Source organism: Magallana gigas, chromosome 5 (assembly GCF_963853765.1).
Source record: "Magallana gigas chromosome 5, xbMagGiga1.1, whole genome shotgun sequence".
Lineage (NCBI taxonomy): Eukaryota > Metazoa > Mollusca > Bivalvia > Ostreida > Ostreidae > Magallana > Magallana gigas.
This window is the reverse complement of record NC_088857.1, coordinates 26,685,160-26,698,967: the sequence shown is the minus strand read 5'-3', so window position 1 is coordinate 26,698,967 and position 13,808 is coordinate 26,685,160. Positions and strand designations below refer to the sequence as shown.

Here is a 13,808-nt window from a genome sequence, read left to right as displayed (position 1 = left end):
GCATCAAAATACCAATAAAAAAGAAAACTTTTTTTTTCTTTGAAAACAATTTGCATGAAAAAATCTGAACACCAACACTTCACATGTAACCCTAACATTGTTGGGTTCTTTTTTACTACTTCTTATATCTCACGCAGACGGTTGACTATCAATGATCTTAGAAAAATCTTTCAAAAAATTTGTTGGAAAGAATCTTTTAACAGTTAGCTGGCCTGCTATATCAACTTACAAACTGAGGCATAGTAAACATAAATAGCCTATATTATACAGATTTCTTCCATGTAAAATTATTCACCTAAAACACCACCATAAACTATCCTTCCTTACCTCAAGAAGGAATAAAAAAATCATTAATGAATAAAGAAAACCAAAAAAATCAATATTTACCATAAAAAAAGAAGAAATTTGGCTGTATGCTTCCTAAACATTGTACATAGAGTTTAAAATGAACAACGATATAAACGGCCTTTGAATGTTTCTACTTAACTTTTGCGTCTATTTGTGAGGGCCGCATGTAAACGTGAAAATATCAGGATTAAAACTTGATTATTGTCATTATAATGTAGACTAAGTAAGTTACCTCTTCTCCTTTAGGTCCTCTTGCTCCCTGCTCTCCCCGAGCTCCGTGCATGCCCTAAATATAAAAATGTATTTAAAAGACTGAGGACCATACACACTAAACAGTAAAGGTGTTTACGAAACAGGCAAAATCATTTTTGTTCTTTGTTTTCCAAAAAAATATTTAAAATTAGACTTGCGCTGGAAACCAACAACTGGTAAAATAAAATGATATGATTTTAAAAGATGTGATTCTTCAAAGATTGGACTTTATGGTTGCATTAACAGTGCAAATACGTACGCTAGGTCCTGAGGGTCCTATATCTCCTCGGTCACCTTTAGGTCCTGGCAGTCCCTGTAATAACGTTACAAAATTTATATAGTTATATCAACAACGTCACATAACAAATTAAAGTGGATCACGTTTACAAAATAACGAACATGTAACCAACGATTTCCCAATAGAAATAGGTAGATGGCACAGTAGTGATTACAATTTTAAGAAAATGTACAATGTGTGACTCTATTAGTATTGGGGATGAATTTCATTATATTTTGGAATGTACACATTTTGTAGATGATAGAAAAATGTTTTTGTCCAAGAGATACTATGAAAACCCAAATTGTTAACGTTTAACGAGCTGATGAATACTTATATTGTAGAAAAAGTATAATTGTCAAGATTTATTAAGAAAAATTTCAAAGTCTTTTCTTCCAAAAACAAACCTATACAGCCCACTCTATTGTAAAATTAATTTTTTTTTATCTTTATTACTTCTACTGTACATGTGACCCTTGACTGTTCATTGTGTACATTTGTATATACTCATGTTGAATCTCAAATACCAGTGAACTGGTCTTGAGTGGATAAAGAATTAAAATGAAATGGAAGCATAACGTGTTGGTGGTAGTAATTATAGAATATTGTTACTTTAAAATATATGTTTAAAACACAAAGTAAAATAAAAATATTACTCTTTCGCCGTCACGCCCCGCTGGTCCGATAGGTCCGGGGGTACCTGATTCACCTGGCAGTCCGGGGACACCCTGGTCTCCAGGGAATCCACGCTCTCCCTACAACAGTTATATTGATAAAGCTCTCCCTATAAAACAACAGTTATACTAATTTAGCTCTCCCTATAAAACAACAGTTTTATTGATAAAGCCCTTCCTATAAAACATCAGTTATATTGACAAAGCCCTCCCTAAAAAAAAACCAGTTATATTAATAAAGCTCTCCCTATAAAACAACAGCTATATTAATAAAGCTCTCCCTATAAAACAACAGTTATATTAATAAAGCTCTCCCTATAAAACAACAGTTATATTAACAAATCTCTCCCTATAAAACAACAGTTATATTAATGAAGCTCTCCCTATAAAACAACAGTTATATTAATAAAGCTCTCCCTAAAAACAACAGTTATATTAATAAAGCTCTCCCTAAAAACAACAGTTATATTAATAAAGCTCTCTCAATAAAACAACAGTTATATTAATAAAGCTCTCCCTATAAAACAACAGTTATATTAATAAAGCTCTCCCTATAAAACAACAGTTATATTAATGAAGCTCTCTCAATAAAACAACAGTTATGTTAATAAAGCTCTCCCTATAAAACAACAGTTTTATTAATAAAGCTCTCCCTATAAAACAACAGTTATATTAATAAAACTCTCCATTTAAAACAACAGTTATATTAATAAAGCTCTCTCAATAAAACAACAGTTATATTAATAAAGCTCTCCCTATAAAACAACAGTTATATTAATAAAGCTCTCCCTATAAAACAATAGTTATATTTATAAAACTCTCCCTATAAAACAACAGTTATATTAATGAAGCTCTCCCTATAAAAGAATAAATCAATGAGGTTCTCCCTATTAAACAACAGTAACAATAATGAAGCTCTCCTTGTGGAGTATCAGTATAGTTAAAGAAGTTCTCCCAATAGTAACAGTAACGTTATTGGAATTCTCTCTATAAAGTAGTTACTACGTTAATGAAACCACTACTGTAAAGTAACAGCTACGTTATTGGTGTTTTCCCTAAAAAGTTATAATAACGTTAATGAAACCCTCCCCATATTAAGAAACGGTTACGTTATTGGAGTTCTCCCTATAAACTTAAGTAATTATTACGTTAATGAAACCCTCCCTATAAAGAAACGGTTACGTTATTGGAGTTCTCCCTATAAACTTAAGTAATTATTACGTTAATGAAACCCTCCCTATAAAGAAACGGTTACGTTATTGGTGATCTCCTTATAAAGAAGTTACTACGTTAATGAAACCACTACTTGTAAAGTATCAGTTACGTTATTGGAGTTCTCCCTATAATGTAATTATTACGTTAATGAAACCCTCCCTATAAAGTAACGGTTACGTTATTGGAGTTCTCCCTATAAACTTAAGTAATTATTACGTTAATGAAACCCTCCCTACAAAGAAACGGTTACGTTATTGGAGGTCTCCCTATAAAGAAGTTACTACGTTAATGAAACCACTACTTGTAAAGTAACAGTTACGTTATTGGAGTTCTCCCTATAAAGTAATTATTACGTTAATGAAACCCTCCCTATAAAGTAACGGTTACGTTATTGGAGTTCTCCCTATAAAGTAATTATTACGTTAATGAAACCCTCCCTATAAAGTAACGGTTACGTTATTGGAGTTCTCCCTATAAACTTAATAATTATTACGTTAATGAAACCCTCCCTATAAAGTAACGGTTACGTTATTGGAGTTCTTCCTATAAAGTTAAGTAATTATTACGTTAATGAAACCCTCCCTATAAAGTAATGGTTACGTTATTGGAGTTCTTCCTATAAAGTAATAATTACGTTAATGAAACCCTCCCTATAAAGTAACGGTTACGTTATTGGAGTTCTCCCTATAAACTTAAGTAATTATTACGTTAATGAAACCCTCCCTATAAAGTAACGGTTACGTTATTGGAGTTCTTTCTATAAAGTTACACATACGTTAATTAAGATTTCCCTATCAAACAACATTTACACAAATGAAGTTCTGATAAAGCTACAGTTGTATTTATGAAGTTCTCCCTATGAGACAACAGTTTCGTTAATGAAGTTCTCCCTATAAAACAACTGTTACGTTAATCAATTACATTAGATGGCATTTGTTTGAATACATATCACACAATACTTCTTTAAGCAAATAATTTTGGTTGTCTTGATTTATACATGAAAAATTTATATACAACATATTGTATACAACATATGAACATAATATATACAAATCTACATGTATCTATCAGTGTAATTACCTATCCATTCATTCATCCATCTCCCTTTATATCTACATGTACTTACATTGGCACCAGCTCTCCCGGTGAGTCCGGCAGCTCCGGGCGGCCCTGGCTCTCCGGGTTTTCCCGCCTCTCCCGATAGTCCGGTTAATCCTGGTGCTCCCTTTAAAAATACTATACATGTACATATCTTTAACAAAACAAATTGTTATTAGCAAAAATGAACGTCAACAAAGCTATATTACTCACAGTTAGTGTTATTGTTTGTTAAATTCTGACAATCAAATGAATAGATTGGGGATGTTATGACATCACAATACACAGAGTATGTTTAACTTATTATAATTCAAAACCAGCATTTCAGCAGTGATACGGAACAATAGGTTTATCCAACGTAAAGGGAAATAAAGAGAGCCAATATGGTCAAATTTGAAACGAAACTTGAAGCAGTTAATTTCATGAATTACAATTTTCATATGATTTTCCTTATCATTTATTTAAGAAATAAAGTACGAGTTATCGTGAATGTTGCAGAATAACCTCTGGGGTCAAGAAATGTTGTTTTGAAATATAAAAGCCGAGGCGTTAGCGTTATTTTTTTCTGCAATGTTGCTACCTTCATATCCGGGTAATCCCGAATGAATCACCAAGGAAAGCATTTTATTGTTTAAATTAATAAAAAAAAAATAAAATTGTCCTGGGCAATAAATTGTAATAATTCTTCGAATACATCGAGTAGTATCGGTAGTTGTAGAGACAAAAACTGTAATGTATGATGCAATCACAGGCACCTGCCGTTATATACTTTTCTCGTAATAAATATAGTTATTTACCCTCTACCTAATAATACATCTCTGGGTATCATTAGGTAGAGGATGTATATATTAATTATGAGAAAAAATAAATAGCTATGAGGTGTCTGTGATATTTTATTACGAGAAAAAAATATTAATAACGTAAGGTGCCTCTGGGCGCATCTTCCAAAAAACGAGATGTCTTAGATAAACAGAAATACAACACACATTACCATTATTAATTAATACAGAATACTCCTTTGAACTAAGACTTACGGGGTAACCTCTGGGGCCTTGATTTCCAAAGGGGCCACGGTCACCTGTTTCTCCCTGTAAATTATCAAACAAATATTTGCTTTTGACAAAAGTGTGTTTCTAATTAAAAAAAGTTTGTATATATATTATAAAGCCATCATTGAGATTGGCTTTAAAAAAAGGGCGCATTTCATTTCAACTATATACAAGCAAAGAGATAAATACGAATACAATTAAGGAATAGTTGTCTATTTTTTTGGCGTTTGCATGTAGAAGTTTATAAATTTATTTTTAGGGAATTTACCCTGCGTATACGTATCAATTAAATTACAAGCAAATAGTGTTATGTAGACTATCAATTTTGAAAATATGTACTTCAATTCTAGTCGCCTCATATCAATTCTCGGAACCAATTTAATCTCTATTGTAAGCCAACTTGGATAATTAAAAAAACCCATGTTTTTTTCTTTATTGATAATATTGAACTCGAATGCTATCAGACATATGGTCGACGTTTAGTAGAACATGTTGATTGGTGACGTAAAATTGAAAAGGTTGTATAAATTAAATTCTTTAAACAGAAATGTTTCAACCAAATTAAAATTCTGAGAGAGAGAGAGAGAGAGTACCTGGGGTCCGGGGTTTCCTGTTGGTCCTGCTTCACCCATCGGTCCGGGGTCACCTTGTGGCCCCTCAGGACCAGGGCCTCCTGGATTTCCGTCTCTCCCTGGAGGTCCCTGAGAAGTAATGCTTGACAATATCACCAACGTACAAATATGTGTTGCAACAAATTTCAAATGATTTCAATTGATGTGACGACATCGTTTGAGATCACTAGATTTGTGGACCCCCAATAAAGGTGTGATAACTCTCACATGAGCAGGGAAATATTTATCAACAGTATTATTTATTTGTTGATTTTAACGCTTCCAAAATTTTATACCCCAGACCAGATGACCTTTTGCCGATATCCATCTGTTTACTGTTTAATACACATTACTGGCATTTTTTGACTTGGTTTTCAAACAGAGAAAAAACTGTATAAAAGTAAGACGGAACGATGAGACCATTAATTTTACTTGTTTATTAAAATTGTGAAATAAAGCAAACCAACGAGAGAGAGAGAGAGAGAGAGAGAGAGAGAGAGAGAGAGAGAGAGAGAGAGAGAGAGAGAGAGAGAGAGAGAGAGAGAGAGAGAGAGAGAGATCTTACCCTGGACCCTGCCGGTCCCTGGGGCCCTTGAATCCCCACAGCTCCTGCATTTCCTGGTGGTCCCATTTCTCCGGGGCGTCCTTCATTCCCACTGATTCCCTTTACAGACGGAAAGATAAATTCATGAACTAATTGCTCTTAAACAGAATCCTTTACCCCCTATACATGTAGTTATACTTCTATAAAAGCCATAGAATATTTACTGAAGTGCAATTCGTTTCATTAAGATTCTATTTTATATTTTTTAGATCATATTTTTCTATTTTCACAATGTATTTCAGGTGTTTTTTTAAAGAAAATCTCTGATTATTCTTTAAATCAATTGCCCATGGAAATATGAATTTGTGAATGAAACAATATATGTTTCACTACACACCACGCTGGTGAAAATTTGCCTGATCATTCATAAGAAGAAACTGAAAATGAACTTTGCCATCGCACAACATACGCCAAACGACTCTAAGCAAAATAAAATTTTAAAGCTAAAGTATATGGATTTTTTTTCTTCTACTTTCTAATAGTTTATAAAAATCATGTACAAAAATTCAAGGCAGATCTGATAGCTAATTTGTTGACCGCACAGCCTCCTTAAATACTTCCGATACGTTGATAAGAAATTGGTTACTTACCGGATCTCCGACCGGTCCCTGCATACCGTCCAAGCCTGGCCGACCGGCAGCACCCTGGAACAGATCAAGTAGAATATCGTATCAAGAGATACCCATGCAAAAATTGAATTTAAAGATCATTTTTATAGGAAGCAATCCGTAATGCCTTTTATTTCTTTTAAAAATTGACTGCAATTCATGGCTCTGTTAAAACTGACAGGAATTAATGAAATTTACACGCCCCGTTTATCGATATTGGTCGAACCTTCATCGACCTATAGAAAATCACGGACTGCATGAAATAATCATGATGATGTCAGACTCATTGAAGACGACTTGGCTGTTACTTTTAGGTAACATAATAATGTACATTAACAATAATTAAGTTAATTTTACTTATTTTTTTTACCAATTTATCAATTTCTTAAAAGAAAGTTGTAAATACAACAAAATAAACAATGTTTTTATTTTAATGGTTCATGCGGGTTATGAAGGTAGCGATCATTGCGGGAAAAAAAATCTAACCTTCATGACCCGCATGAATCACCAAAGAAAGCATTTTATTGTTTAAATATCTCAAAATATGGTTTACCCTCGGTCCACGTGGACCAGGAGGACCCGTTCTCCCTGGTTCACCGTTAGGTCCGGATTCACCTCTCCTCCCACGTGCTCCTGGTTCTCCCTCCTCTCCCGGTGATCCGGGGTCTCCGACATTTCCGGGAAGACCTCTCTCTCCCATCGATCCCTATGGAAAAAAACCCAGCCGAATTAAGTTGAGTACACAAAATTTTTCTCATTATATAAGTTGTGTTCATATACATGTACTTTTAGTTCAAAGTACATGTCCCCCCCCCCCCCCCCCCCTTTTTTAAAGTTGTGTCTATGTGCTGTCGGTTTAATGCATGAACTTTTTTTCCCTCTTAAAGATACTGTATTTATATAGTCAATTAGTCAATGTCCTTTTTTTGTGTTTAAATAATGTATAGACATTAAAATCAACTAGTTAGAATTAGTAATAAAAGCTTTAACAAGTTTAACTGTAAAAACTTCGCTTAAAAAATTTTGATTAGCTAACGAATACTCCATTATTAAAGACCCAATAGATACTTTTTTTATGTAATAGATTATCTACAATATCTAGCTATCAACTTTATTTATACTTATATCTATATTACACCAAAAAATCAATACAGTGACGATTTAACAAATTTTTAAAACAAAGATGACGTAAACTTACTCGGTCGCCGGGAGGTCCCTGGGGGCCAGGGTCTCCAATGGATCCCCTAAGTCCCTGTTAAAGAAGAAAATAAATAATTATTTTTCATGCAGAAACAAGAGGATCGAATTAAGTAAATATTTTATAAGTTTGGAAACCATGGTAACGTACCCTCTTTCCCTCCTGTCCGGGATGTCCAGGATGACCTCGGTCACCCGAACTTCCGGACATTCCCCTGGGTCCGCGTTCTCCTTTGTATCCAGGCTGTCCGGGTTGACCCTGTTTGTTTCAATTCAATAAAATGCCAAAAAATGTCAATCATTGTCCATCAATCAATGATGTATTTTATCTTTGCAAAGAATCGGTCTTAATGTTTTAATTTTAAAGAATAAACTGACGAAGTGACTTGACAGACAGACAGACAGAGGGACGGACAGACTGAGATTTATAACAGTGCAGCTTACGCTTGCTCCTTTGGGGCCCTGTAGTCCAGGTGAGCCAGGTATGCCTTGGGGTCCTCTGGTTCCGGGGAACCCCGGAACACCTGCCGGACCAGGATCGCCCTGTCATTGAATAAAAAAACCATCATGGTATTTGAAGGAATATTGGAATTCAAAAGCTTGGATACTATTAAGGTGGTATGGGACACCTCCATGTTGTGACGTACATTTATTGTTTATCGAAATGAACAATAAAATGAAGTGTAACTATAGTTTCTTTCTGTCACACAACAGCGTAGCGCAGTGGATTAGAGGGTTTAAGTACTACGAACCTGTAAGTTATGAGCTCGAATCCCACTGAGGTTTTTACATTTTTACCATTCCAAATATTTTCAAAAGATTGTAAAATTTGAAAATTCTAAACCGGTGAAAGTATGCCATTTATAATGTACATGTACTTTTATTCACATTAATATCGACATATGTCCCATACCACCTTTAAAAAAATGAAACAAAAGCTGTACAACCCTTAATCAATTTAATTAGGTTGAACTGGGGAAAAAATGGGGAAAAATGTGTTTTCTGCAAGAACCTGCAAATCAAGATGAAGGTGACAGCTCAAATGCCACAAAGACACTTTCAAACGCAACCCATAAAATGACCCGGTTATAAAAACAACTATGTTATACTATAACTTTTAATGTTGTACTGCAACTGTAAAATATACACATGATAACGTACCACCCAATGTATATAAATTTCTAAATTTTTAACGCCTTGAAATAATAACAGTTTCTCCAGATCAACAAAAAGAAAACAAAACGTACTGCTACAGGTAACCAACGTTTTTTCGTGTGCGAATTAATTTCGCAAGGTGCGTCATCGCGAATATTTTTCTCTGCGAACCAATCCTCAAAAGTCCCTGGTACTTTCCCCCGGTAATCTACATCTTGATCGCGAAAATTAGTCATCGAAAACTAGTTTTTTAACGGTTAATCGCGAATAAAGTTGTCATAAATATAACAAAACTGACCGACGAGCCCTTTTCACCAGAAGCACCAGGCATGCCGTCCATTCCAAGAGCACCCTCGTCACCCTGGGGACCCGGTACTCCGCTCTCTCCCCTCTGACCTTGGAGTCCAGCGGAACCTTTTGGTCCCGGGGCACCTGCTTCTCCCTGAAAGCGAGCAAAAAATTACTCTATAAAAAAGTCATTATTTGATATGAGTCAATGGAGTTAATAAAACGAAGTCTAATGTGATTTATTTTTTGGCTTCCTTTTTTGTTTTTGTTTGTTTTAATGAATTTATATTTAACGGATTCAAAGAATAAATGTTAAGCACAAATCGAATATAATCAAGCAGATTATACCTTTGGTCCGGGAATTCCCGGAATACCCGGGGACCCCTGATTTCCGATCACTCCTGGAGGCCCCACTTGACCCGGGAGACCGTCCACTCCATTCAATCCCTTCAAGTAAAATACATGTTATTTATGTTATCGTTCAGGAGGGATAACATTGTATTGTGATCTCATTCAAAATGCGTGTTCGAATGTATGAATTTAGTCAACAATATCAAATGTATTTAGAAGTAAAACATTCAATAGTTAAACTGCATTGAAAATATTTTTACCGCGAGATTTCCTTTTATAGTTGATGTTTGTACCTCGATTACATGTAGGTTTCATACACTTGCATTCTTAAGTATGGGAATAAATGTGTTTTATCTAAATAATAATGGTTTTCCATTTCTTATAACGAGTACGTTTTTTGATTTGTTTCATTAAATTGGTAATTAGAAATTTGCCTAATACGTAACGCGATAGTCAAGGGACGTAGATTTAAGGTGGCTATTTTATGTTTACGTACATTAGAACCTCTATCGCCGTCACGTCCTCTTTCGCCGGGGATTCCCCTTTGACCTTGAAGGCCAGGAGGTCCCGGGGGACCAGGAGGTCCCATTGAACCCTGTAATACAGAATAAACACTCAAAACGAGGCAAACTATATTAAAACAATACCGTAACTAATCGACAGTCCGACATGCATTCAAATATGGAAGAAACTACCTTGTGATTTTGACCTTTATACATGTACATATACCTTTTCTCCAGGCAATCCTTGTTCACCTGAAGGTCCATTTATTCCGTTCAAACCCTTTAAATGAGAAAAAAAAACCAAATAGATTTTATGGAGAATAATTTTTAACAAATTCGGCACATAATTTAAACGAATATTCTTATTTTAGTATCAGTGTGTTTCGTTGGTTGATAAGTTATTTCTTACCCTGTGACCCTTCATTCCAGGTATCCCAGGCATTCCCGGGGCCCCAGAAGGTCCCTTAAAACGACGAATCAATACATTACAAATGTTGAAGTTTATTGATTGTGAGTGGGTGTGTATTATATGGTCAAATATAAAAGTGTGTATTATATGGGCAAATATAAAAAAGAAACAATTCATATATGAAGATGGGGGAACAGTCATATAAAAACGTAACATTTTTTTTTATATTGTTACATGTATTTTTTTTTAATTTGTGGGTTTAACTTGATAAAAAACTAACTTTTCTGCCTGGTAATCCTAGAGGACCAACTTCGCCATTGTTGCCATCAGATCCCTGTTGATATACATCAAAAGAAGATTCCATAACTTGGATTATGAAGCTTTAGTTAAACAACTTAAAATGAAATTTCTTCATGAGAAATATACGTGTCATAATATTGGATTTCTTATTTTTTAAACTTTTTATTTTTTTTTTATTTATTTATTTTTTTTTTTTGGCATTTTCAAAAAAAAAATTCTGTATATAAAATTATCATCAAACACAAAACTCTCTATATCAAGAACGCAAACTCTTGCAATATCTCGTAATTTCTTCGTTCGTTTTATGTTCATTAGGATCTAATTTGTATGCATCTTATACACTATGTCTGTCAAAAGAATGAATAGAAGCATGCTTAAATTTCGTTTGACTGTGTTTTAAAAATGTTTAAAAGATTATCAACTATTCAAAAGTTTAAAAACACCGGCAGAAGACTTTTAATCTTAGTACTACAGTACTATATTACAATGTATATTCACTCTCACACCAAATGCATTACACCCCATTTTAAAAAGAATTTGCCGCGTACTTTTAAGAAGTTAAATCTTTTCAATCGTAATGTTAACGCACGACACACGACGATGGGCGGATACCAATTGCGAAAGGCCACCCGAGTCACTCAGGTGACCAATAAATGAAAATATGGACAGGAAAATAGTCTTAGTCAGAAGTATCTAACCATTTGTATTCATTTGAAGTGAATTGATTATGATTTTGGTCGTATAGGAAACGGACATATCGTAAAAGAAATCTTTGTAAAAAATCAAATGATAAAAAATTGATATTCTTTTAAAGATTTAAATACTGAACACAGATTCAAAAATCCCCATACACTTTCTTGCGTTTCGTAGGTAATTTTTTTATAACGCACGGGTCGCCTTAATTATTAAGTCTGCGTTTATTATCATAATAGTACCATAGTATACACACTTTGAGTCCTTTATTTCCTGGTGGACCGGATGGGCCCCGACTTCCGGGTTGACCCTAAAAGACGACAAAAAGGAAATAAGATGAAAGATTAAAAAGTTGATAATCCTTGAAAATTGGACCTCGTGAATTTACAAAATTTCACGGCAAAAAGGTTTGTTACTTACAGGGGGTCCAGGATCCCCCGGCTCTCCTCTTGGTCCCTGTAAACCTTGCTGGCCCTAATATATGTATGAATAAACATGTAAATGATAAAAAATATGCAGAATGTACCAGATGATCAGATAAAAAAAGTGCCTTTTAGAAAAATCAACATAATATTCGCTAATATTATACGCTTACAGTATTAATTGTATAAGTAAATACTACTACTACTGTATATCAGATGTTACAGTAATAGAAGTATAAGAGAATATCATTATAACTTATAGATGTTGACAGTATTAGGTGTATAAGTAGATATCATTATAACTTATTGATGTTGACAGTATTAGGTGTATAAGTAGATATCATTATAACTTATAGATGTTGAAAGTATTAGGCGTATAAGTTAATATCATTATAACTTATTGATGTTGACAGTATTAGGTGTATTAGTAGATATCATTATAATTTATAGATGTTGACAGTATTAGGTGTATAAGTAGATATCATTATAACTTATAGATGTTGACAGTTTTAGGTGTATTAGTAGATATCATTATAACTTATAGATGTTGACAGTATTAGGTGTATAAGTAGATCTCATTATAACTTATAGATGTTGACAGAAGTAGGTGTATAAGTAGATATCATTATAACTTATAGATGTTGACAGTATTAGGTGTATAAGTAGATATCATTATAACTTATAGATGTTGAAAGTATTAGGCGTATAAGTTAATATCATTATAACTTATTGATGTTGACAGTATTAGGTGTATTAGTAGATATCATTATAATTTATAGATGTTGACAGTATTAGGTGTATAAGTAGATATCATTATAACTTATAGATGTTGACAGTTTTAGGTGTATTAGTAGATATCATTATAACTTATAGATGTTGACAGTATTAGGTGTATAAGTAGATCTCATTATAACTTATAGATGTTGACAGAAGTAGGTGTATAAGTAGATATCATTATAACTTATAGATGTTGACAGTATTAGGTGTATAAGTAGATATCATTATAACTTATAGATGTTGACAGTATTAGGTGTATAAGTAAACATCATTATAACTTATAGATGTTGACAGTATTAGGTGGTCAGTAGATATCATTATAACTTATAGATGTTGAGGGTATTAGGTGTATTAGTAGATATCATTATAATTTATAAATGTTGACAGTATTAGGTGGTCAGTAGATATCATTAAAACTTTTAGATGTTGACAGTAGTAGGTGTATAGGTAGATATCATTATAACTTTTAGATGTTGACAGTTTTAGGTGGTCAGTAGATATCATTATAACTTACTGTGGGTCCCATTGGTCCAGGTGGCCCACGGGGTCCGTACGGTCCCTAGATAGTCCAACAAAGCATATATACAATGTCTACAATAGCATGTATCATCCGTTCATTCAAGATAACAAAACAGGAAACTTTAGACCACTTTTGAAAGTTATTTGTGATAGGAAAATTATACATTGATTTTAGGTTTTGCCCTTCGTGACAATTATAAGATTATCAAAAGAAAAAAAAATTGAGAATGAAGATAAATAAGTATTGGAAAGAGTTCTTTAACTTAGAGTGTTAATTTTCATGGTTTTTCATTTAACTCACTTTGTGTCCTATTATACAGTTATACAGATTACTAGTATGAAGAAACTTTAAACAAAATCCAATCTGATTAAAATCAAATTCTCTTGTAGCAACAATAGAAAAACAAGGAGCGGATCGAAGATCTGATTTTAATCAGATTGATCAAAAAAGTTCCAAT

General features: G+C 33.5%; 1 protein-coding gene across 1 annotated transcript in view; it reads right to left on the bottom strand.

Annotated features, from left to right (window-relative positions):
- Positions 1-13,808, bottom strand: part of LOC105325218 (fibril-forming collagen alpha chain) — a 30,543-nt gene that overhangs the window by 9,696 nt on the left and 7,039 nt on the right. The window contains exons 8-28 of the mRNA XM_066086389.1: positions 13,346-13,390; positions 12,053-12,106; positions 11,889-11,942; positions 10,920-10,973; positions 10,640-10,693; positions 10,457-10,510; positions 10,224-10,322; positions 9,725-9,823; positions 9,387-9,530; positions 8,378-8,476; positions 8,085-8,192; positions 7,935-7,988; positions 7,290-7,442; positions 6,719-6,772; positions 6,090-6,188; positions 5,507-5,614; positions 4,899-4,952; positions 3,893-3,991; positions 1,534-1,632; positions 860-913; positions 581-634 (exon numbers count right to left, since the gene is read on the bottom strand). Coding sequence (XP_065942461.1) covers positions 581-634; positions 860-913; positions 1,534-1,632; positions 3,893-3,991; positions 4,899-4,952; positions 5,507-5,614; positions 6,090-6,188; positions 6,719-6,772; positions 7,290-7,442; positions 7,935-7,988; positions 8,085-8,192; positions 8,378-8,476; positions 9,387-9,530; positions 9,725-9,823; positions 10,224-10,322; positions 10,457-10,510; positions 10,640-10,693; positions 10,920-10,973; positions 11,889-11,942; positions 12,053-12,106; positions 13,346-13,390 — 1,692 coding nt within the window. The remainder of the gene's footprint in view (positions 1-580; positions 635-859; positions 914-1,533; positions 1,633-3,892; positions 3,992-4,898; positions 4,953-5,506; positions 5,615-6,089; positions 6,189-6,718; positions 6,773-7,289; positions 7,443-7,934; positions 7,989-8,084; positions 8,193-8,377; positions 8,477-9,386; positions 9,531-9,724; positions 9,824-10,223; positions 10,323-10,456; positions 10,511-10,639; positions 10,694-10,919; positions 10,974-11,888; positions 11,943-12,052; positions 12,107-13,345; positions 13,391-13,808) is intronic.